The 24,004-nt window shown below is 35.0% G+C and overlaps 1 protein-coding gene across 5 annotated transcripts in view; it reads left to right on the top strand.

The window, feature by feature from the left end:
• The first annotated feature begins 1,036 nt into the window (after nucleotides 1–1,036).
• Nucleotides 1,037–24,004, top strand: part of lamb2 (laminin, beta 2 (laminin S)) — a 79,391-nt gene continuing 56,423 nt past the window's right edge. For 2 of the 5 annotated variants that reach the window (XM_073938122.1, XM_005162046.5), the window contains exons 1-2: nucleotides 1,059–1,153; nucleotides 1,272–1,339. In XM_073938122.1, coding sequence (XP_073794223.1) covers nucleotides 1,309–1,339 — 31 coding nt within the window. In that variant the 5' untranslated portion in view covers nucleotides 1,059–1,153; nucleotides 1,272–1,308. 5 annotated transcript variants of the gene reach the window in all.

Genomic DNA, 24,004 nt, shown 5'->3' with positions numbered 1-24,004 from the left:
TTAATGAATGGACTAAGCCAAAAGGAAAATGAATGAATGGATGAAATAAATTAAAAAAGAAGAAGAGTGCATCTATTAAATGGAAGGTAAGATGTTAAGAGTGTTAAAGTAAGTTATAAAACATTGCCACTTTTTAAAGAAACCTTTTCCAACTTTAGAAAACGAAAGGTATCCACAAGCCATTGGGATGTAGTTGGAGACTTATTTGATTTCCAGTGAAGTAGAATATGACGTCTAGCTAATAATGAGGTAAATACCAAAATATTTTTTTATTTTAGAATTAAACTGGGACCAAATCTTCTGGAACTCCAAAAATGGCAACATCAGGGGATGGGTCTATATTTACCTGCAACACCAACTTAATTGAAAAATAATTAATCCAGTAATTCTGTAACATAGGGAACATAAAGAACATATGACCTAAATTACACTGAGGTGTCTGACATCTGTCATCAATATTGGGAACATTTTCAGATAGCTTGGTTTTTGAGAAATAGATTATAAATTGTATCAGGCTGCTAAGGGAGCACAAATTGTACTTGAACGTATTCTCTGAAGTGCACCAAACCACTATTCTTCCGCAAAACATAGTCCTGATTCATTTTCCCAAGATTGTTCATTTGCATATTTAAACAAATTATTTTTGCAAAGTGTCATACAATAATATTTTTTATTTGTATGTAATGGATGGGGGAGTGTGATGAACTATAGGTAACCTTTTTACTTTGTTTACTTGCAGTGTTTTGCCTTAAATCTGTTTGAATTAAATACAATATTATCTCCAAATAAGTATGACACTTCTGTTTATTATTACTCGAGTCCTTTTAAATCCGTTTGCAGAAGCGCACGCATTCCCGTTCGACTATGCGCGTTCATGTACTGGCGCTACGGAAAACAAGAAGTGGATTTATTTTTGACGGACTCTGAAATTTTTTGAGGGCTGTGCAGGGATGTAGCGTTGTTTTGTAAACTGTGAAATCCAGCACGTGATTTCTATCAGACTTTTCCACACAGCTGCAACAGGACTCCAGAAAGTCCGTCTGACTGAGATAGCGCTCAAACTGTCTGTATGACTAAAAGAACAGGCTGACCATCGACATTATTACTGTAAACATGTGAGTACGCGCTTCGAGTACAAATATGCACGTACCACGTACGTTTGTGTTGTTTTCCTATATTTACTTGAGTTTTTGTGAAGTGCACGTTGTCCAGTAGTTTCATGTGAAAAGCCGGAGTTGTGTGACAGCTGATTGGTAATTTTCATATTTTAGAGGCGCGCGGCAGTTGAAGATTCATCACCATACAGCCATGCGCGCGCTTCTGTTGCTGTCCATCTGTGGTAAGTAATTATTGTACTTTTAAATATTATGCTGTTTTGCATTGCATTGTGCTGTTATAAAGCCCAGCTGACAATGTTTTTGTATAGTATTGTTATTTAGTCTTCAATGTTGTACAGTTTATTTTCCTCAGGCACAGCCGGTAACATGCTCAATGTACAATGTATTCAAATGCATTGCCTTCCACTGCTTTCATTTCTTTTGTTTATTTGTTTAGTTTTAATTAGGCTACTTTCGTTAAATTTAAGTGCTCACATTAAAATGTTATCCATTTTTACAATGTTGTATATGCCAAAGCAATCTTGTCATTGTATTGTATAATCATATATTGTATAGAACAAGAATCATGACATGTTAATAACAAAACAAAAAACTGCAAAAACAAAAATATTTCCTACAATTTTGTCAACGTGCTTACCATACTATTTTACCACAAAATTGTTATGTAGAAATGTGCGTTTAAACTGCTATTACAGTTTTATATATAAAAAAATGTAATGAGATTAGAATTTTTAAGTAAAAATTTTGAATAAAGAAGTATGAAAAAATACTTACACTTTAAAATGTCATACGCCATAAAAACTATTAGGCATCTGTTAAAACTTATTTAAAACCAACCAAAAACAAATATAAAACTGTAATCTGTAAGTAAATGAATGTGTCCTAAAGTTTATCTAAAGCCTCAGTTATCAGTTATTTTCGCAATTTGTGATGGCATACTATCACGAATGGGACTCATATGAGCTCATATTGAGGCCAAATTCTGGACTATGTCAGAATCTGGCTATGGGCCTGTAATAGCAGTACCAATAAGGATCACAGTGATGTTGACCCAAAATACTAATTAATTGTCATTTCAAATGCCACTGGGTTTGATTATTTATGAAATGTTTTCTTTACATGTGGGCTTCTTTACATATAAGTGGGCTGTAAGAGGTCAAATCAAGTATGTTGTTTTACTTTCACATAAATAATTGTTACACTGAATTACAATGAATAACTATTTGACTCATTTTGTAATAATTTGTAAAAATGTTAAACAAAACATTAAAGTAGACAAATGTGTGCCTTTCCCTACATATTTTTCCTTTTATTATTATGATTTATTTTGCTTTGTTCATATTTGCTGATGTGACTGGCATCATGATTTTGATTGCATATATACATTCAGTTATACTTTTTGTTTCATTCAGGTGTGTTATGTACTGTACAATATGTAGACAGGAACTCTTTCTTTGCATTTAGATGTGTATGGCCAAGTTTAATCATTCACCAAATGTCTTTGTGCCTGACCCATGAATAATTTTCACCAAAACTTGCGTCTAGTCTATCGATGTTGTTTTGGAAGCTAGATGGGAGAACTTTCTCAAAGGTCTCCAGACCATGTTATTATTACCCCCCTCAGGCAGCCAGTTAATCTATTGGCTTATTTCCTAGGTCTGTCTTATTAAGGCTAAAACAAATTTACAGACATGTAAAAAGGCAAACAAGAGGTCAGCAGGTTACAGAGGGGCCACGGTTATTGGATTAGTGAGTGACAGTTCTACACTCATTGAGTTAACGCTGGTTCTCTCATCTTTATAATAGCATTAACCAAATATATGCATCTGACTTTCTCTTTGATGAATTAGACACACCTTTTGGATATGAGAAACAAAATCTGCTCAGTCAAGTATACTGACCTTTACATTCCATTTTCTCAACCATTTTATCCTCCGGTCCAGGGTTTTGCAATCTGGGAATTTGCCATTGGATATATTTGAGCGAGTTTTAGTTGGCCGTGTTTACAAATATGAGATTGCATTTAATAAAATATACAAGCAAACTCTACCTCATACTTTTAGACATTCTTATGAGTTAATACAGCAACTACCTTTGCAGTCAAACTTATTAGCCGTTCTGATTTTTTTTTTCTTTTTAAAATATTTCCCAAATGATGTTTAACAGAGCAGTGATTTTTTCACAGTATTTCTGTAACAAGTGGAGTGACACTGAAAACAGAGGTGTGGATCCACGTGCAGGTTTATTCAGTGGTCAGGCAAGCAATGGTCAACACAGGTGCAAACAGATGTATGAAGGCAAACCAGAGTCGAAGTCAAATTAACAGGCAGATGGTCAGAGGCAGGCAGCAAACAGAATTAAATACATAAACAAGGCAAGGATCAAAACACAGCAAAGGCAGACAAAGGAAACGGGTTGTAATGTCACTGTGGCAGATAACAAGACTCGGCAATGTGAATGAGTGTGTGTGCTGCTTAAACAGTGTGTGTAATCAGTCTTTGACAATCCTCAGGTGGTGAAATTGTAATCAGTCTAAATGAGGAAGCAGGTGTGTGTGTGGCATGACTGAATATGTTGTCCATTTACAAGCAGATTTGTAGTTCCATGAGAGTGAATGTTTTGCAGCGACCTCTGGTGGTTAGAGGTTTGTGATTGTGACAATTTTCTATAATATTTTTCTCATGGAGAAAGTCTCATTTGTAGTATAGTTTGGCTTGAATAAAAGTAGTTTTACAATAAAAAAGTTTTAGGGTCAATATTATTGGCCTCATTAAGCTATATTTTTTCCGTTTTCTACAAAACTACTACAGTTATACAATGTCTTGCCTAATTACTCTAACTTGCCTAGTTAACCTAATTAACCTAGTTAAGGCTTTAAATTGCTCTAAGCTGAATACTAGTATCTTAAAAAATATCTAGTAAAATATTATTTACTGTCATCATGGCAAAAATAAGGAAATCAGACATTAGATATTAGGTATCAAAACTATCATGTTTAAAAATGTGTTGAAAAAATCTTCTTTCCCTTAAACAAAAAAATACGGAAAAAATATACTGGGGAATAATAATTTAGGGGGCATAATAATTCTAACTGTATATAACTGGTTCTCATTAGAGGGGTAGAGTTTAAAGATAGAGTTTAAGTTTAACTGATTTTGGTTAACTAAAAACTATTTTGCATGCCAGGCTAATAAGCAAAATCACTTTTTTTAAAGAATAACTAGGTGTCTGCACACATATGAAGTGTGTTCCAAATAGAGTGTATCACCCTGCAATGAGTAACAATCATAGTTGCCATATTGAAGTGTCATTTCAAAGAGAAGCACTCAGATCTAGCCACCTCAAAGGGCTCATAGGGTGAAGAATTTTCATCCCCCATGATTTTTTGCGCAGGGAAGTTGTTTGGTATCACACATTGCGTTCCATTTGGAATAGCTCATCCTTGTGCCCTAATCCCTTGTAAGCTGTCACTTCATAGGGTAAAGATTTAGAAGGCATAGACTGAACTGTGCTTTTGTAATTTACGTAGACAATGACAATGAAAATGGAATTATTTTTAAAAATGGTTCTTTAAAATCCCATTAACAAAAGTTTATTTGCAGCCCTTCAAGATTGAATTATGATTTAAATCTACAAATAAAATTGTCAGATGTATAGTGATTCATGCATGTTTTTAGTAGCTTTAACTAATCTGTGTGAGTGTAAGTTAGTTTTAGTAACACTGTTGTCCAAAAACTGCAAAGACAAACGTTTTCATTGTCAACTATATCAATATGGTGTAAATCAATAAAATCTTTTGTAATGCTATCAAAATGTTATTGAGACACAAGCTTGAATGTGTGATTTTGACATTTGATGCAATTGGATGTTCTATTGTAGACCAACCAGTTAATTAATCTCATCTCACATTATCTTAAATATTATTCTAGTAATTCTGCAAATACCCGAACAAAAGTTTTTTGTCATAAATATTTTGTATAACCATCTGTACAGTAAAACTGACCTACACAATTGTTTCCCCAAACATCATGCGCCACCTCCAAATGCAAGATAACATGATGATGAGTTTATTAAGAGTTTATTTATTAATTATAATTTTGTGCATAAAATACATTCACAACTTGAAAAAACATAGCTATGAAAGTGATTTTGCAGTTAGAGGAGCTGTTTCACCAAAGTGTCACAGTCTTGTTTGAGAATTATCCATATATTTAACACCATCTCCTCATTGTATTTACAGTGCTCCATGTGTTACTTTATCATTTAGTGTTGCTGTCCAGCTGTAGGGGATGTCAGCAGGACTCAGCCGGAGTCTCTGTGTCTGAGAGGATTGATAAAGCCGGAGAGAATGTGGAGGTGTTGGAGGCACAGCGGTGGGAGTGTTATTTTTGGTGAGGCTGTAATGAAAGTACGGTAACAGTCTTGAAGGACCCAGACAGCCCATGAGGAGATGCTCTTATTTAGTTCCTGTCACATTTGCTGCTTACTGACTGTCTGAGTTTAATTTTAAAGGCCTTTGAACTGTTCGCGGATCATGTGAGTGAGAAAGTGGTGTTCGCAGACAGTTGTAGTTGCTTGTTAATAAATAAAGACTTAATTTAGAGTTGGTTGAAATTATGGACTAATCGAAAAGAAATCGAAATAGAAGCACATCTCTGTGATCACTAGTCAGTAAACGAATTTCTTGCTGCCTTTAATTTTTTAGTTGAATCAAATTCACTTTTGTAGTCGTCTCAAGTCAACTCAACTTTAGTCGTCTTACATCATGTTTGTAATGTGAAGTGCTGCTGACAACAGGGATCCAAATGCAGGGCTTATTATACAGAGATGGTCAGGCAAGCAATGGTCAACACAGTGGCAAACAGATGTATGGCAAATCCAGAATCGTAGTCAAATACACAGGAGATAGTCTGTACAGTCAGGCAGCAGGCAACGAAAACAAACAAAACAAGGCGAGAGTCAAAAACACGGCAAAACAAGGCAAGGAAAATGCATCGTATTGTTCACAAAACTGTTCAGCAAGACAAAGGGTGTAAGTGTTTGCAATCAGACAGGATCTAGGCCAGGTGTGTGAGTGGTGCATGACTGGATCTTGTAGTTCTTTTGCTGGCAGATTTGTAGTTCTCCTGTGATCTGCATGGGCTAGATCCCTGGAGATCGTGACAATGTTATTGGTTGGTAAAAAATTATCTCACAAATCGAAATCAGTGTGTTCAAGTAGATGGGCTTGTTTCCAGTACTTTGAACGAAACTAAAGGAATTCCACAGGGTTCAGTGCTGGGGCTTCTTTTTATTTATGTTATTTTCAAATAACAGAGATTGAATTGGTGTCCTCGTTCATATATATTTCAATTTTAATTGATGATGCACTTTTCTTTTAGTTCACATATTCAGCAGTTGATAAAAAATATTAATAGTGATTTCAGCCTTCTATTTTAGAATTAAGAACTGCCTTTCTTTTGATGCTAAAAAGCTGGTTGATGCAATATTTATGTCGATATTGGACTAGGGTGATGTTATCTGTATGCATGCTTCATCTCAAAGTCTACATTCATTGGACACTGTGTACCACGGTCTACTAAGATTTATAACAAATTTTAAATCCCTTACCCATCATTATGTGTTGTACACTATGGTAGGTCGGACTGCTTTGTCCATTAGTAGGCTCAAGCATTGGCATATCTTTGTTTACAAATTTATACTGGGTTTACTAAAATCATATCTCCAGAATTACTTTTGTAAAAAAAAAAACTGTCCTTAGCTATGGCCTTCGTTCTAGGATATTTATTTACTGTCTGTTCCTAATGTGCGGACTGAGATGGTAAAAAAATATGCAGCCCCTTTTGCTTGGAATAATTTACAAACAAAGTTGCAGTTTAAAGAATTGATTTCCCTAAATGCTTTGAAAAGAGTATAAATGAATTTTATACAAGTTTATAGATGTTTTGAATAGTTTGTCAGTGTGATTCATGTTAACTGTTAATTGTTTTTTGTTTGTTGTTAGACCCATGTGACATGTATACTGCCTGAAGCCTGGTTTATACTTGACGCGTCCGCTAGTTCGATTAAGTGCTCACTGCGAATGTGATGTCATCGCAGAGTTTCGATTTGGGTGCATGCAACATGATTTTGGCTCACCGTTCAGTTCACGTGACGCTGCTTTTGACTTGAGTTGAATATGAACCACTTTGAAGAGATTTTGTCTGAAACAGTAGGACTGTACAGAGATCTTTATGATCCGTGATCATAGAGATAACCAGATGACCATTTTTGGCATTTTTGCAACATCCGTGGGAAAGGAGGAAAGTTTTTGTTAAAAGGTTTGGAAAACCCTGAGACATAAGTTTGTTAAAGCCAAAAGAGGCCATGGCAAAAGTGGAGACCCAGGTACACAATTACAGAAACAATGTTTTTCCAGTCAAGTTTTACCCTGATGTGTATATTACAAGTTTAAATTAAAAACAATTTAATAGTTACAAAACTATAATTAAGGAACAAATAATTTTTTTTGATAACTGGGAAGGAATATCTGAACCCATCGGTTTACAATATACTGATGCCCTGTTTTTCTAGGCTTTATTGGAGATAATGGTCAGGAATGTTCCATCATTATTCCCTTTTTACCATAAGTATAGGGCAGAAACTAGCCAGACAGTAATGTGTGAATTGTGGAGAGGGCTAAATCTAAAAAAAAAAAAAAAAAAAAAATCTGTTTTTTAGTAAGTGTGCTTTTTTTTGCTTTTATTTTTTGCCATAATAAAAAATATATTTGTAGAGCAACCCATGTTCTCTTGTTATTAATATTTTAATAAACTTTAAAAGGTAAAACTGTCCGAGAAATTAACAAAAGCAAGTGATGCATCAAAGTTTGATTTAAAAAATCTTGGATGATTATAAAAATCCCTATAATCATTAAAACAATTTCTAAAAACTATAAAAAATAATCAGTTTAAAAATCTTGAATGATATTAATATGACGTAGTTCCAGAAACTTTCTACTTCTCTGTTTATTCGTCTGTCTTTATCGTGGGTTTTATTTGACTGCCCCCTGTCGTTTTAAAGAATATCACAATGGTGAACGTGTCAAGTATAAAAGCCTCGTCCGTTTCGTGAGGTGCGCATGCAGTCAGTGGAGGTGTGCGATGCAGCGCCAGGCAAAAGTATAAATCCAGCTTAATCTTGGCCAGGACGCTCTTGTACAAGAGATTTTTAATCTCAATGTGTTTTTCCTGGTAAAATAAAGGTTATAATAATAATAAAAAAATAATACTCCATCAAACTGACTAAACTATTAGATAAACTTTGGTAAACTTTTAAATTATACTCTGTATAACCTAAAAATTTAGTTGAAACCTAATTCAATTATTAAAATAGGTTAAAACAACATAAAAATATTTTTTGTCATTACATTTTTTACAATGTAGTAAATTCCCTCTGAAGGCCGAGGGAGCTCTCATGCAGAACTGTTATTGGTACGATTTGTCTAATAAACACGTGACTAAGGAATCATCTTACATAATGATTTGTTTCAGACACTTAAGCTATAAGGTGAGCTTGAAGTGAAAACATGTTAATAAATGTAGTATTTCCACATCCTTTTAAATGTAGCAGCAATGCAGCGCTGTCGATCACAGAATAAGTATCTTCGATTTCCATATTGTGCAGATTAAATCGTCTACAATTTTTTGCGCATAGCTCTCCAGTAAAAAATATGGCTTTGTCGTAAACACTACTCCATCTACAAGCAGCTGCTGGTGATTTACTACTGATTACAGAACCAACTTTACTGCCAAAATGCGCAATCGCTTTCATTTCAGAGGGTCATGCATGTAACAATTGATGAAAGACTGAATTATTGAAAATGAACATTCACCCAGGCTGGTCATGGTTTCGCCTCAGAAAATTTAATGTTTAGGGTATGACAGCGGATCCAAAAACAAATAATTTAATATACATGTAGTGTAAAGGACAGGGTAACAGAAATACCAGAAAAGCAGAAAATCCAATGAGAAACAAAAATGTTAAATCAATAAACAGACGAGAGGTCATGGCAGGCAGCAAATCTGAGATAGGCAGGGAAACAAAGAAAAAAAGAGTTCAGAATTGTCCACTACAGCAAAAAAAAAAAAAAAAAAAAAAAGACTTTGCAAAGTTAGTGTGCGTGTCTAAGGATACTTTCACATCTGTGGTTTGGTTTATTGGATCCAGACCAAGGGCAACAAATAATATATTGTAGCATTTTTCTGACGTTTTTGGGTCTTTTTCACACCACGTTGATTGATTTGGTCCGAACCAATTAAAAAGAACCAAAATGCAGTCATGTGACAAAATCCACATCACTCACTGGTCAGATGTTATTGAGCGTATTTCCTAAGCTGTTTTTGATTGGTCAGAATTAACCGCAATTAACTGCAAGTAAACAAACCGGCAGACACAAAATGTCACTTTTTACTATGGAGGAACGACTGCGCTGGCTGATTGTATCCCTGATCATATAGTATACTAAATAGTTTGTATACATCACTTTAGACAAACTATACATTTCGAGAATGAAGCATGGCTGCGTCTGGAAAACAGTGTTTTATTGCATTGCAAATGGCGAAGGCACATCGCAAGGCACTTCAGGAGGAGGCGTGAATTAATTTAGCCAAACTGCAACATCGTCATTTTTCGAAAATATTACCAACGATTAATCAGGTAATGTTTTTCCCTCTCTGTCTTTATTTAAAATTGTTGGTAAAGCATTGTCAACAAATATTTTTCCTCCACACCACATAAAATGGGACAACGCATCGGACTACGGCAGCTGGATTAGTTCAAAAAGGTGCAGTACTTTTTGAGGTTGAGTCTGTTTTGTTCGAATCATGTTTTCACCGCTCCGAACTGCTCATCTTGAGTCGTGACACACCGACATATCTGGTCCTGTTCAGGCTTAGTTATGGGTTATTAACTTGGCTAGGACTTGACCCAGAAATGGTCCATGTTCGGCCCTTTTCTGGAAGCCAGACTTGGTCCAGTCATGTACCATAATTCACTGTGGGCCAAGCAAAGCTGATTGTGTGGGCCAGAGCTGGGCTAGAGGTATTTTGGTATGTGGGAATTGTGTTCTGACTAATCCAATTGAGGAATATATCAATATTTAAGCACTTTGCAATTGGCAGAATTTTTTAGTTTGTTTAACAGTCCAAAAAACTACATCAAAGTCTTTCTCTTTCTTCCTGAAGCTGTTGCTCCTGGAAAAAACTTGAAATAGAAGGAAAGGCTTGATGAAAAGAACATGAAAAGCTGTAAGAAACCTTTGTTCATTTTTTTTTATCTGAAAGCAAACTTTTGGTGAAACACAGAGGAGAGGAATCTACCAAAACCCCCCTTTGACTCTCCTCTCTTTCTTCTGCTTGTTTGCCTTCTGATGTGTGCTGAGATCATGCGTCCCCCAGTGTTCAGCTGTGTGGTGGGACACAGGTAGAGGCCGGTGCATTCAGGATGGTAACTGTGATCCATAGAGACACTTGAGCGTTGCTGTTGCCGAACGCCATACAATCTGGCACTCATGACAATGGGGCAATACCATGCTTTTATAGAGCTTTAAGGAGGGTAAAGAGAAGAAAGGAGAAATACTGGGAGTGGAGAGGTACTCGGATGAAAGGAGAAAAAATGTGTTAATGAGTCAGTCAAGTTGCCTTGGGGTTGAGGTTTCTAAGTAGATAGAGAGAGAGAAAGAGAGAGAGAGAGAGAGAGAGAGAGAGAGAGAGAGAGAGGCGTCGTTTTGTGTGTCAAATGCACATGGCAGAGTGATTGAAGAAGGAAAAATGAGAAGTTATGATAGGAACACTTAATGGAAAGGCCCATTAGTTGGAATCAGCTAACGTTAACTGCAAACAAACATATTGACCATTGTTAGCATTAATTATTTACACTGTTAACCCTTACTGTAGATTATGTAGTAAATAACAGTAAAATAGCCAGTGTTTAGCTGTAATGAAAGGAAACAGTATTTTACTGTAAAAGGAGCAGGATTTGTATGAAATTCTGTAGTGCAAAGAATAAAGTACAGTAATTTACTCTATGTACCATTACAGATATTTACTGTGATAATAAATGGTAAATTACTGTTCAACCATTACTGCCCCATCTACTATCATGCTTTATGTTGCTATTTTATATTTATTTTATCTCTGTGTTTTCTTTGGTTCCTTTTATGTTTTTAACATTGAGTATCAGGAGTCAACCAATGCCACAAAAATATTCACACAGAGCAAAGAAATTGTCACAATAATTTTTATAACTTTGTTTACTTTTTCTATAATTAATCTAATTTAATTGCCTAGTTTGACCTATAGTTAAGATTTTAAATTGCACTTTCAACTGAATATTAGTATTTTGCTAAATAACTAGTAAAAATGTGTTATTAAAAAAATATATATATATCTTAAACAACATGCACATACATTTTTGCAGAGACTCAATGAATTTGTCTGGAAAACTGGCAAGTAAAAGTGCCATTAACAGTATAAAGGCTTTCCTAAATAAATGTATAAATCATGATCTTTGTTGTGTTTTTTATTATTTTTACTACAGATTTGGAACGACATGAGAATCAGATTATTTATTTATTTATTTTTTTCTATGGATGAAGTTTATATTATTGTATATTTTTATTGTTTTTATTAAACGATATGTGCATAACTGTGATAAATGTAGGCAGTTGCTTTGAAAATATGCTATGTACCAGGGTTGTCAAACTCCTGGAAAGCCACAGCCTAGTAGAATTTAGTTCCAGCCCTGCTTCAACACACTACCTTTAGATTTAGTTTGATCAGGTGTGTTTAATTAGTATAACTGCACTGTTACTCTGTAGATTGTGCAGTAAATAACTGTAAAAAAAAAATGATTTAGGCATCACCAAAGGTGTTAGAAAGAGTTTTCAGAAAATGCTGGCCCTTTAAGAGAGCCAGGTGTTTGATTTGTTTACTGCTGAGTGTGCTCTATTCTCTGTCTACCAATTCAGATGTTGAGTCTGATATGTTTTAGGCTTAAATAAGAATCTTAAATGAGTAAGTAAAATGTGTTCAAATGTTTTTGAGGGTTTATAAAATAAGGCTGTGTTTTAAGTTATATTGTTGTTATCTTGAACTGTGTACTTGAAAGCTACATTGTTAGCCTCTCCTCGTATAACTTCTTACATTACTTTTGTTTAAGTATATGTATTTATTTTATATTGCACACTGCCATAATGTACAGATGCTAACAGTTGTGTGTACCTTTCTGGCAACTAAGCCAAAATTAAATTCCATCATCTCAGTAAGATAACATGTGCACATCATCACAGGGAATCACAAAAACATGATACACATAGCCATCCACACACAAAAGCTCCACTGTCCGGTCCCAGGTTGTGAGTTTATTGCTAAGTATTTTTCAGAGCAGTGTTTCCATCTATGAATTTATATTTTAAACAATAAAAAAGTTTGTTGTCATGAGATAATTATAACAATAAAAGATTGGATCCTTTGGTTTTTCGGTGTTGCCAACTTTATTTTTGTTTTCTATAATTATTTTAAAGTTTTTGAGAATTGACACAGTTTTTAATTATTTAAAACTTTAAAATTTAAAATAATTATTTTGTTTTTTGCAGTTCAGTTTTTTTTTTTTTTGCATGGTCAGCATTGAGGAGAGAGTAACACATTTCACTGCAGCAGTTTGTGTGTGTGTGTGCGTGTGTGTGTTTATTAGATATGTGATTGTGATAAATGTTAGCAGTTGCTTTAAAAGTATGCTATATACCAGGGGTGCTTAATCCTGTTCCTGGAGATCTACCTTCCTGCAGATTTCAGTTGCTATCCATATCAAACACACCTAAACCAATTAATTAGGACCTGAACACCACGTGATAATTACAGGCAGGTGTGTTTGATATGGGTAGCAACTGAAATCTGCAGGAACGTAGATCTCCAGGAACAGGATTAAGCACCCCTGCTATATACCATGGGGGTCAAACTCCAAGTTACTGGAGAACTGCAGGGCAGCAGAGTTTAGTTCCCACCCTTCTTTAACATTACCTGTAGATTTCTAACGAGCCTTAATTAGTTTTATCAGGTGCGTTTAATTAGAGTTACAGCTTAAAGTCCCGGTCACACTGCACTTTCCTCCCTTTAGACTTCCATTCATACGCATGTGAATGCTGCAGACCTGGAATGCATGCTCATGCGACAAATTTTACAGTTTGCAGCATTGGAAAGTTCAAGTTTGGAGAGCTCTGAACTGTGAAATCACATCATGTGATTGCTTGAGACTAATCAAAGATCAAACCATGACCTCTCTGAACAAAAATTATGGACCAGTTGCTTGCTTTTTCAATCTCTAAATATTTTGTTTAATCCCACTCCTTTTCGCAGAGCCATATGACAGAATTTTGCATGCTTAAACGTTAGTTTGACTGCAGCCTTGCTGTGCAGACCTGTGGCTCTCAGTAATATGTAAGATGATATTTATATCTGCTGATTTCTTAATTTTGGTTTACAATTTCTGTTTTATATTTGTTTGCTGCCAAAACAGTAAAATAAATTTGTCAGAATTTACAACTTAATTAATTTAAAGAATTAATAAAAGGCAAGAATACTAATTAATTTTAGTAACACCTTGACATACTATTGTGGATGCAGTATAATGCTGTGAGTTGTAACACTACAGTACAGTAATTAACTGTACACAGTTTCCAGTTAGTTACCACTACTGCTCTATTACAGTGATTAACTGGCAACACTGTTGCCAGCTATTCACTGCAATGGTTCGGTTACAGTAAACAACTGGCAACACTGTTGCCAGCCACTCACTGTAATGGTTCAGTTTCAGTAATTAACTGGCAACACTGTTGCCAGTTACTTACTGTAACCAAACTTTTACAGTGAGTAGCTGGCAACAGTGTTGCCAGTGTTCTACTGTAAAAAAGCCTGGTAAGGTCTAACAGTGTAGTTTATAGTACAGTTACCACATTGTTCATATGTACACAATGAGAACAATGAGAAATTGTCAAATTGTATCCATACATCAATTTTGTGAATCAACCCAAAAATAATTTTTAAGGATGCACCAATAGCCTTTTTATGGAGCACAATTACTATATTATTTATTTAATTATTTTTGTTCTGATGCAGTTATCTGTATTTTTTGGAATGTTTTCTAAGTATGAATCAGTATGAATTTTTTGTTTAATATCTTCTTCTCTGTAATTATTATTTGCTCAGTACTAAACCAAGAACACATAAATAATATTAAATAATAAAACATGATTAATATAAAATAATAATAATGCTAATATTCATTATTAACATAACACTGTGTAACAATGTTCACTGTTGCATAACAATCAACAATTAAGCTACTTAAGTTTATCAGCTTCAGCATTAAGCTTTTAAATCAGTGTTATTGCAAAAGAGCAAAAAAAAGTTATATATATTATAATAGTAATAATAATCTTGTTTGGGTTTAGTTACACATATAGTAAAAGTCAGAATTATTAGCCCCCCTTTGATTTTTTTCTTTTATAAATATTTCTTAAATATTCTTAGAATATTTCATATTGCTTAACAGAACCAGGAAATTATCACATTATGTCTGATAATATTTTTTCTTCTGGAGGACGTCTTATTTGTTTTATTTCGGCTAGGATAAAAGCAGTTTTTATTTTTTTAAAAACCATTTTAATTTGAAAATTATAAGCCCCTTTAAGCTATGTTTTTTCCCCTAATTTGCCTAATAACTTGCCTAATTACCCTATCCTGCATAGTTTACCTAACTGCCCTAATTAAGCCTTTAAATGTCACTTTAAGCTGTATAAAAGTGTCTTGAAAAATATCTAGTAAAATATTATTTACTGTCACCATGGAAAAGATAAAAGAAATCAGTTATTAGAAATGAGTTATTAAAACTATTATGTTTAGAAATGTGTTGAAAAAATCTCCTCTCCGTTAATCAGAAATTGGGGAAAAAATAAACAGTGAGACTAATAATTCAGGGGGGCTAATAATTCTGACTTCAACTCTATAAAACTATACTTTTAATTACCCATTAAAAACCCCATTAAATAAAGGGTTATTGTTTCCAAATACAATTAATATTGAGAATGGCAAAGATTAACTGGGCCAATTAACACATTAGCAATTACAAATACAATATTAGCATCTTTTCAATCTAGAGTCAAGTAATAATTTGATAAGTTAAGAAAGCATGCAAAAAAAGGGTTTCTTTTTAACTATGATGGATTTTGTTGTTGTCATTGTATTTCAGATAGCTCTTTTCCTTGCACTGGTGCTTTACAAAAAAAATAAAAGTATTTTCTGTTGAGAAAAAAAATTCAGAAATATCTAGTGATTTAGATTTAATTCCAAAGAATGATTCATTCACAGATTTAACCACTTTTTCCTCACATTTCTCACACTTTCTCAGTTCTTTAACCTTCATCTCATGTGAACTCCAGATGTGGACATGTGTGTGTGTGTCACAGCTGAGTATACATCCATATGTGATTGTCAGGATATGAAGTATTTTAACAGGCTTTCCTGGGGGGAATGAAGAATGATCTCATCTGTCATGCAGGTCAAGGGAAGGTGTGCATCACATTATAATTCATGCTTGGCCATTTTTGCAGAGTACCTGTCCACAGAACATCCTTCCTAACAAGATGCAAGAGCTCCTGCTACTTTTTTGCTATAAGGTTTCATTTGTTAGTCAAAGTTATTATTTGACTCTCTGGGATACTTGATACTTCTGATTGGCCAGCTATGACATTCTAAGGTGTGTTGTTCACAGATGAAAATTCATTAAGCTAATAACATAGACTCATCTACAGTAGGTTCTACCAATCATCTTGACCATTTTGCTCATTAGTGGATATATAACTAGCAATATTTTATTTAGGGATGTCCCGATCAGGTTTATTTGCCCTCGACTCCGAATCATTTAATTTTGAGTGTCTACCGATACCAAAATCTGATCCGATACTTCTATAATAACCCAAAAAAATTCAAATCGAGGTTCCATAAGCATAAGAAATGTTGTTTGTTTTTGAGTTGTCTTTTTAGGTTTGTTGTGTTAAATCTAGCCTTTTCCTTTCCACCTCTTGCAATCCCAAGTTTACATATCTCACAGTTTGCTATGGCAATGTTGTTGTCATCAACTTTACAATGCTTTCAAACCGCAGACATACTGTACTCGCACTTTCCGCTTCAAGCTACTTCCATGTTTTACTTTGCGGGCATTTAACCAATAGTGTTTCTGCAACATAGTGATGTCATCCAACAACCATTGCTGTTTCTTTGTAAAGTCAAGAAAAAGGTCTAACTCTCTGAGTAAACCTGTTCCCTCAAAATTATAACTGAACTACGTGCTTACTTATGAAAGTTAATTCAACTTACAAGATCCAAGTTTCAACGGGTTATTTTTTTAAGTTAAAGTTTGTAAAGCCTTTTTAAAGTAGTCAACTTGTTGCTTTTAAGGCACTTTTAAGATAAAGTAACTAATTGCGTTATACATTGTATAGCTTGATCCTATATTTAAAATTGTTCTAATAGTGTTCATTCTCAGTTTGAGATACCTATACAACTTATAACAAGTTAAAACTTACTGTAAAATATTTCAGCTTATTCATATTATCATTAACTTTGTGAAATTTTACAGTGGTCTTATTCTCTTAACCAGCACCCCTTTCTTCTTGTAGAGACATAATGACAAAGGATAACTACTAAATGAACATAAGAAATGCAACTGTTCATATTTCATACAATTATCAAGTCAATGTTCTTTGGAGTGGGGAACATTTTACATTTTATAGTCTCTCAGGAACAAAAATATAACTTTATTTATTAGACTACTTAGTTAACTTTAGTTTATTTGAATATATATTAGGGTCTTGTTTATTCATGTTATGGTAAAACTGAATTTTCAATGTCAATACACTAGTCTTCATTCTCATGTGGTCCTTCAGAATGCTGAAATAGACCAGGGATTAATATAGAAATTTATGAATAAAATGTAGCCAGAATACATTACCAAATATGAGTAATCCACTTGATAATGTTACTGACTATACTGTAATTTATCACTTGCAAGAGAATACAATTATGGACAATAAATTAGTCATCTGTCCCGCACTGATCATTGGTAATAGCAGTTTGTTATAGCAACAGATCTGTATCTGTTATAGTAATAGGAGGAATCATAGGATCCATGACAGAGTGTATGTGATGTGTGACTGGAGAGGGGTTAGGCTGATTTGAGAAGAGCTGGAAATAGCAGTAGGGTTAGAGGAGAGAGCAGACATTGAGCCTGGGCAGTGGCTCCAAATAGCAGACACCTCTCGTCAGACTAACTACTCACTGTGCCAAAATAAACTCAGTGAAAAGGGAGAAAAGTAACCAGCTGCCCTTTCCTGGGTACACATGTATTCTCTATATTTCACATTTGGCCATGAGGGCATCTGAATGCTTGTATCATCATTACTGTCATGTCTTGTGGAGGCTGTGACAGCGGTTAGTAGATTCTGCTGTCACACCAGTTGTTTATGTTAGTCATACACATTGGTAAAATAAAAAGTGGATATCTTTGCACTGAGGAAATGTTGTTTTCTAGGTTTATTTTAGGTTTAACACCTGCTCCTGAAATCACGATATATAAATGACTAAATAATGTTTATATAGTTATCTGTATAGGTGTACAGGGACTAAAATGCAAATGTATATATTAAATAAATAAATTAAAAATAAAATAAAAGCACACCACAGTCTTCCACTGGTTCTAAAAATTAAGTTTTTGGAATAAATTGTATTTTAAAATACATTAAAGTAGAAAACAGTTTAGATTAGATGTATTAAATCAAAATTTTATATTAAAAGAACAACTTTAAATGATAATGATATTACGATTTATACTGTCATTTTTGATCAAATAAGTGCAGCATTTGTTTAAGTGTTAACAGTGCATCAACATTTAATACAAATACTAAATTGGATCATTACAAATTTATCCGGATCATTAACATAATAAATGATAAATAATACATTTTGACTCAAATGTAAACCAGTATAACTGAAGGTACTGTAGAAAATCTCAAAGCGCAAGTGTTTTAAAACACTCCACCGAAGCAGAATCCAAAGCACCCAGGTCACGTGACTAAGGTGATTCGAAACACACAGGTCATATGACTAAAGTGTTTCGGAAAGCCAAGTCATGTGACTAAAGCGATTCAAAGCATCGGTCATTTCAGAAGCGTTTCGAGACCTAGTGCATCTGCATTTGAATGACAGGGTCTGAATAAAACTCTGCACATTGTTACTGTGTTGCAAACAGCTTTTGGGTTCAAATCCTTGTGCAAATACTCCAAAATTATGATTTTATGCATTTTAAGAAATATTTTTTGAAACACTATAACAATAACACGGTTGGGTTTAGGGTTGGGGTAGCATTAGCAAAAAAAAAAAAAAAATATATATATATATATATATATATATATGTATATGTATATATATATATATATATATATATATATATATATATATATATATATATATATATGTATACATTGATGTATGTATACAGTTGAAATCAAACCGAGTTTGTTTGGTCCACAGCAAGGTTTCGCCAATCATGACAGCTTTCACAATTATAGTAGCTTTTGATGATTTACGAAGTCATGTTATCATTTTGTATTGAATCTTGTTATAAATTCGATGGATCTTGTGTTAGGTAAATAAGAAATGAATTACAATTTTAAGCCTAAAACATAAATGTGAAAATAACATGACACACTGAAAAAATGATTTATTGGATTTACTAATTTTTTTTATAGTAAGTGGTTGCAAACAATTTATATTGGTTAAATTTAAACAAACTTAACTTTGTTCCATATAAACATTTTTAATTCATTCATTCAATTCAATTTTTCATTTTCAATTTTCATAGTAACTGGAACAGTGTAGTTCAGTTTTTAGTGTTTAAGTTCAGTTCAGCTCAGTTTAGCTCAGTTCAGCGTGATTTAATCATTACTGAGAGTTCAAACACTGAAGAGCAAATTCATCGATGCATAGCTCTACCAATCCTGAACCATGCGAGCCAGTGGCGACAGCGGAGAGGGAAAAAAAACTTCACCTGATGGGAGTGAAGAAAAAAAAAATGGGAGTGAAGAAAAAAAAAAAAAATTTTGCAACCACTTATCTTAAAACAATTGAATAATTCCAGTTAAACATTTTTTCAGAGTACATTCACATTCCTTTCCTTAAAAAGTAACTAAGTAACACTTAAGTGACTTAAGATTGTAATACATACATTTTTCCAACACTACATACTGCATCTCTGTCCATGCATTGACACTATTTAGACTATTTGCTAAACAGTGGGTCAGATGGTGGGTTCATATAGTGGAAATTCAGGATTTCTAGTAGGTTCTTTTCATCCATCCCTGGTCAGATATACTCCCTCTCTTTGAGGATTCTTACCTCAGGAGAATATTTCCTACATTCCAACAGCAGGTGGACGAACGAGGAATAGTCTTTAAATCCTAAATCGCGAAATCACAAGAGCAGACAGTACAGTTTGTCGAAGGAAAGCAGAAGGAATGCAAATGTTTTAAGACTAAAGATGAAGTTACCATTTGACAAGTTCATGGTTGTTTGTGTAGTTTGTAGTATTAATTGCTCTTTAATCAGTATTTGTGTAAAAGCTTTACTCTAAAACAGTTTCAGCGGGGTCTCTCTGCTGCTTAATGGACTATTTAGGAAGTGACCAGGTGTTTTCTGTCACTCAGACGCTGAAGAATGTGCCGTGTTAGTGTCACTTTTTCCCCTCTCGTCAAATGAACAGTCCCTGAGATTAAAATGACTCTGGGGGTTACAGAGAAGCACAAGGAGGCAATTCTCTGCCTTCCCTGGTTGAAAACAATCCCCCTCTGAAAGCTGAGAGGGGCAGAGATGCAAGAGGACGAAAAAAAGCGGAGCTCCTGAACAAAGCAGACGGTCCCAGCTGTGATAATCCCTACCTGGCACACACTGAGCCAAACCCAGAGCTGCAGAAACTGAAGACTGTAGATAAAAGACGGAGAGTACTTTACTGGATCAAGAAATAATATATGTTCATAAAAAAAGTACAGGAGAAAGATTGAATGTGTTTCTGAGAGAAAGACCGACAGAGAAGCTCTCTCTTTGTCTGTCATGAGAGCAGAGCAGCTCAGACAGGACAAACAGGACACCAGACAGAATGATGGGATATGGCCGGTTCACAATCACTGTGTTTTCAGAGATATAGATAACACTCTCTGCCCTACTACATGCTGCACTGTACTGCATTGAGACTGAGTTCATCTATTCTGAGTCACTGAAGCTTGTCAGGACCACTGCACAGCCCCTATAGCTGCCACACTCATTCACTGCTGGAACATCTATAATTAACCACCACTCGCGGTATTATAAACTGTTTACACTAGTTTGACAAAGACGGTTTATTGTTATTGACTTATTGCCAAATGTTTAATTTCTATCTATCTATCTATCTATCTATCTATCTATCTATCTATCTATCTATCTATCTATCTATCTATCTATCTATCTATCTATCTATCTATCTATCTATCTATCTATCTATCTATCTATCTATCTATCTATCTATCTATCTATCTATCTATCTATCTATCTTTCTGTCTGTCTGTCTGTCTGTCTATGTGTCTATGTGTCTGTCTATGTGTCTATGTGTCTGTCTGTCTGTCTCTCTGTCTGCCTGTCTGTCTTATCTGCCTGTTTGTCTTTCTGTCTGCCTGTCTGTGTGTCTGTCTGTGGGCTCTATTTTGACGATCCATGCGCAGAGCGCAAAACGCAGGGCGCAAACGCTTTCAGGGCGTGTCAGGACGTGTTTTTGCTAATTTAAGGACGGGAAATTGGGCCTCGGCACATGGTCTAAAAGGGTTGAGTTTATTTTCTTAATGAGTTATAGGTTTGTTTTGAGAATAAACCAATTAGAGTCTCATCTCCCATTCCCTTTAAGACCCAGCTGCGTCGCGCCAAGAGCGCATTCGCTATTTACAGGACGCAAAGTAAGTCTAAGTGGAAAAACTGAGCATTTCACAAGCAAACAGTTAACAGTTTTTTAATTAATTAATTAATTTTTAACAGAAAACTGTTAAACAGAGCATCTACTGTGTGAGAATGAGAGATAATGGAACTACTTTCACTTTCGCTCTTGGATAGGGAAACCTTAACGCACATACATCAATTAATCTATAAATAAATAATTTTGTTTTTTAAGCGCAAATTTTCATTTCAAAACTATTTCTAAATTCAGTTCTAATTTCCAGCAAACGAATAAATGAACAATATTAACAAAATGTGCTCAAAAACCTGAGTTATATCCTAAAACACATGATGTGCCCATATGGTCTAAAACCTGACAGGTGGGCAAATCTAAGCTTGTTTTTAATAAAACAAATATAAATATGGATATAATAAATAATACTGCTAATAATAATAACATTATACAAAAGCAAATTGTTATGAATGAACTGAAAAAGCCTCCCGAGATAAAGAAGAAATAAAAGCAGTGATTTTTCATATTTATGTAGGCTAGAAAATAATATGTTTTGTAATATTTTAATCCTTTATATTTATATCCTATATCTATTCTTATTATATGCTATATATATCCTTAATATAAATTTTTTTCATATGTAAAGATATTTGCCTATTGGTCTCTTGTGTTTATTAAGCAGTGCGTAAGCAAGGCGCAACTCTGCGCCGGAGTTTAGACCGGGTTAGTTTTGGTCTAATGAAAAATCTATTTTAGTTTCTCAAAATAGCAACGCGCCAGCAGTCCGCCTCAGAACGCCTTCCTTTTTAGACCAGAACGCCTATGGGCGCAAAAATGAGCGCTAATGCATTTGCTATTTAAACAGCGTAGCGCAACGCCTCAAAATGACTCTTGCGCCAAGCTGAAACTACCAAAAGACTATTGCGCCGCGCTTTGTGCCACACTGCGCCGGGTGTATGATAGAGCCCTGAGTGTCTATGTATCTTACTATCTGTCTGTCTGTCTATGTGCTTTTGTATCTATCTTTCTGTGTCTATGTATCTGTCTGTCTGTCTGTCTGTTTGTCTGTCTTTGTGTCTGTCTGTCTGTCTGTCTGTTTGTATATGTGTCTTTGTATCTATCGTTTTGTGTCTATGCATCTGTCTATCTGTGTATCTGTCTGTCTGTCTTCTCTGTCTGTCTCTCTGTGTGTCTGCCTGTCTGTCTGTCTGTCTGTCTGTCTGTCTGTCTGTGTCTGTCTGTGTCTGTCTGTCTGCGTGTCTGTCTGTCTGTGTCTGTCTGTCTGCGTGTCTGTCTATGTGTCTGTCTGTCTGTCTGCATGTCTGTCTATGTATCTATCTGTCTGTCTGTCTGTCTGTCTGTCTGTCTGCGTTTCTGTCTATGTGTCTATGTATCTGTCTGTCTGTCTGTCTGTCTGCCTATCTGTCTGCGTGTCTGTCTATGTATCTGTCTGTCTGTCTGTCTGTCTGTCTGCGTGTCTGTCTATGTATCTGTCTGTCTGTCTGTATGTCTGTCTGCATGTCTGTCTATGTATCTATCTGTCTGTCTGTCTGTCTGTCTGTCTGCGTTTCTGTCTATGTGTCTATGTATCTGTCTGTCTGTCTGCCTGTCTGTCTGCGTGTCTGTCTATGTATCTGTCTGTCTGTCTGTCTGTCTGTCTGTCTGTCTGCTTGTTGATGTGTCATTGTGCTCAACATACAGTTTTTGAAGGATGCTAAACATTTAATGCATTTCTGCATCCTCCACCTGGACTGTGGGGTTAGTTAGAGCTCTCCTCAGAGAGTACAGTAGGCAACAGCAGGTCTTTGTTAGCTCAGAGGTATGTCTGCAGTGCCAGCTGTCCTCCCACATTCCTCACAGCTTGTCCATGTAAGGCAGGAGCAGAGAGTGGCACACACATACTGACTGACTGAAGGGCAGCTTTCTCAAGTAAACCGTCTAACATAGTCTGAAACATAGACATGTGTGAGGCTGGTGACTAAAGCGGTGTAAACTGTATGTTCTTGTATCTCCATGCATTATTATGGCTCATTGTGGGTGTACTGACTAAATGAGAAACTATGTCCATTTGGTAATCCTTAAAGTGAACTTTTTGTCCTCCAACCGTGACTGTATTTCACTCTTGCATTCTGCTGGGTCTTTTTAGCCAAAATATTTAACAAGACATTTCATACTAAAATTGTCATCATCATCCACGTTTATGTTTCTCTAAAACTTTTATGGAACACACACAAACACACACAGTCAGACAGTTAACTCCTGTCATGTAATGCCTATTTAAAACAATCTGTGCATAAGAAATCAGAAAGATTACATTTCACACTAGATTTGTCAGTGCTCAGTAGTTGCATTTGGTGTCTCTGGACTTATCTGCGGTCAGTTACTCTGTCTTTAAGGGGAAAAAATGGCTTTAGATTGAGTTTAAATGGATAGTTTTTGTGGCATTTTCCATTATTTTGTGATGAGTATTGCTCAATTTGGAGTTTGGCTTCATGTTGGAACTATTGCTGTATGTTGAACTGTGAGTCTGATACTTGTGCATGTATGTGTTTTGTTGGTTGTAAGTAGGGCTGGGCAGTTTGGTCTAAAACCAAAATCTCAATTACAGTTTTTCTCGATTGCTTGGATGTAGTTGTCAACTGAAACTCCACATTTTCAAAACAGTTAACACACAGGCCTAAACAGCGGCACTCATGGTCAAAATGACACATTTTGCTTGCAAAAGGCACATATCGTGTCGAAACATTTAACATATGCAACAAAAGCTAGTTTTACCTTCAAACTACACAACTTGCAAACAAGTATATGAGCACAATCATTAT

This window comes from Danio rerio, chromosome 23 (genome assembly GCF_049306965.1).
Source record: "Danio rerio strain Tuebingen ecotype United States chromosome 23, GRCz12tu, whole genome shotgun sequence".
Taxonomy (NCBI): domain Eukaryota; kingdom Metazoa; phylum Chordata; class Actinopteri; order Cypriniformes; family Danionidae; genus Danio; species Danio rerio.
Note: the sequence above shows the minus strand (reverse complement) of the source record. Positions and strands in the feature narration are given on the sequence as shown.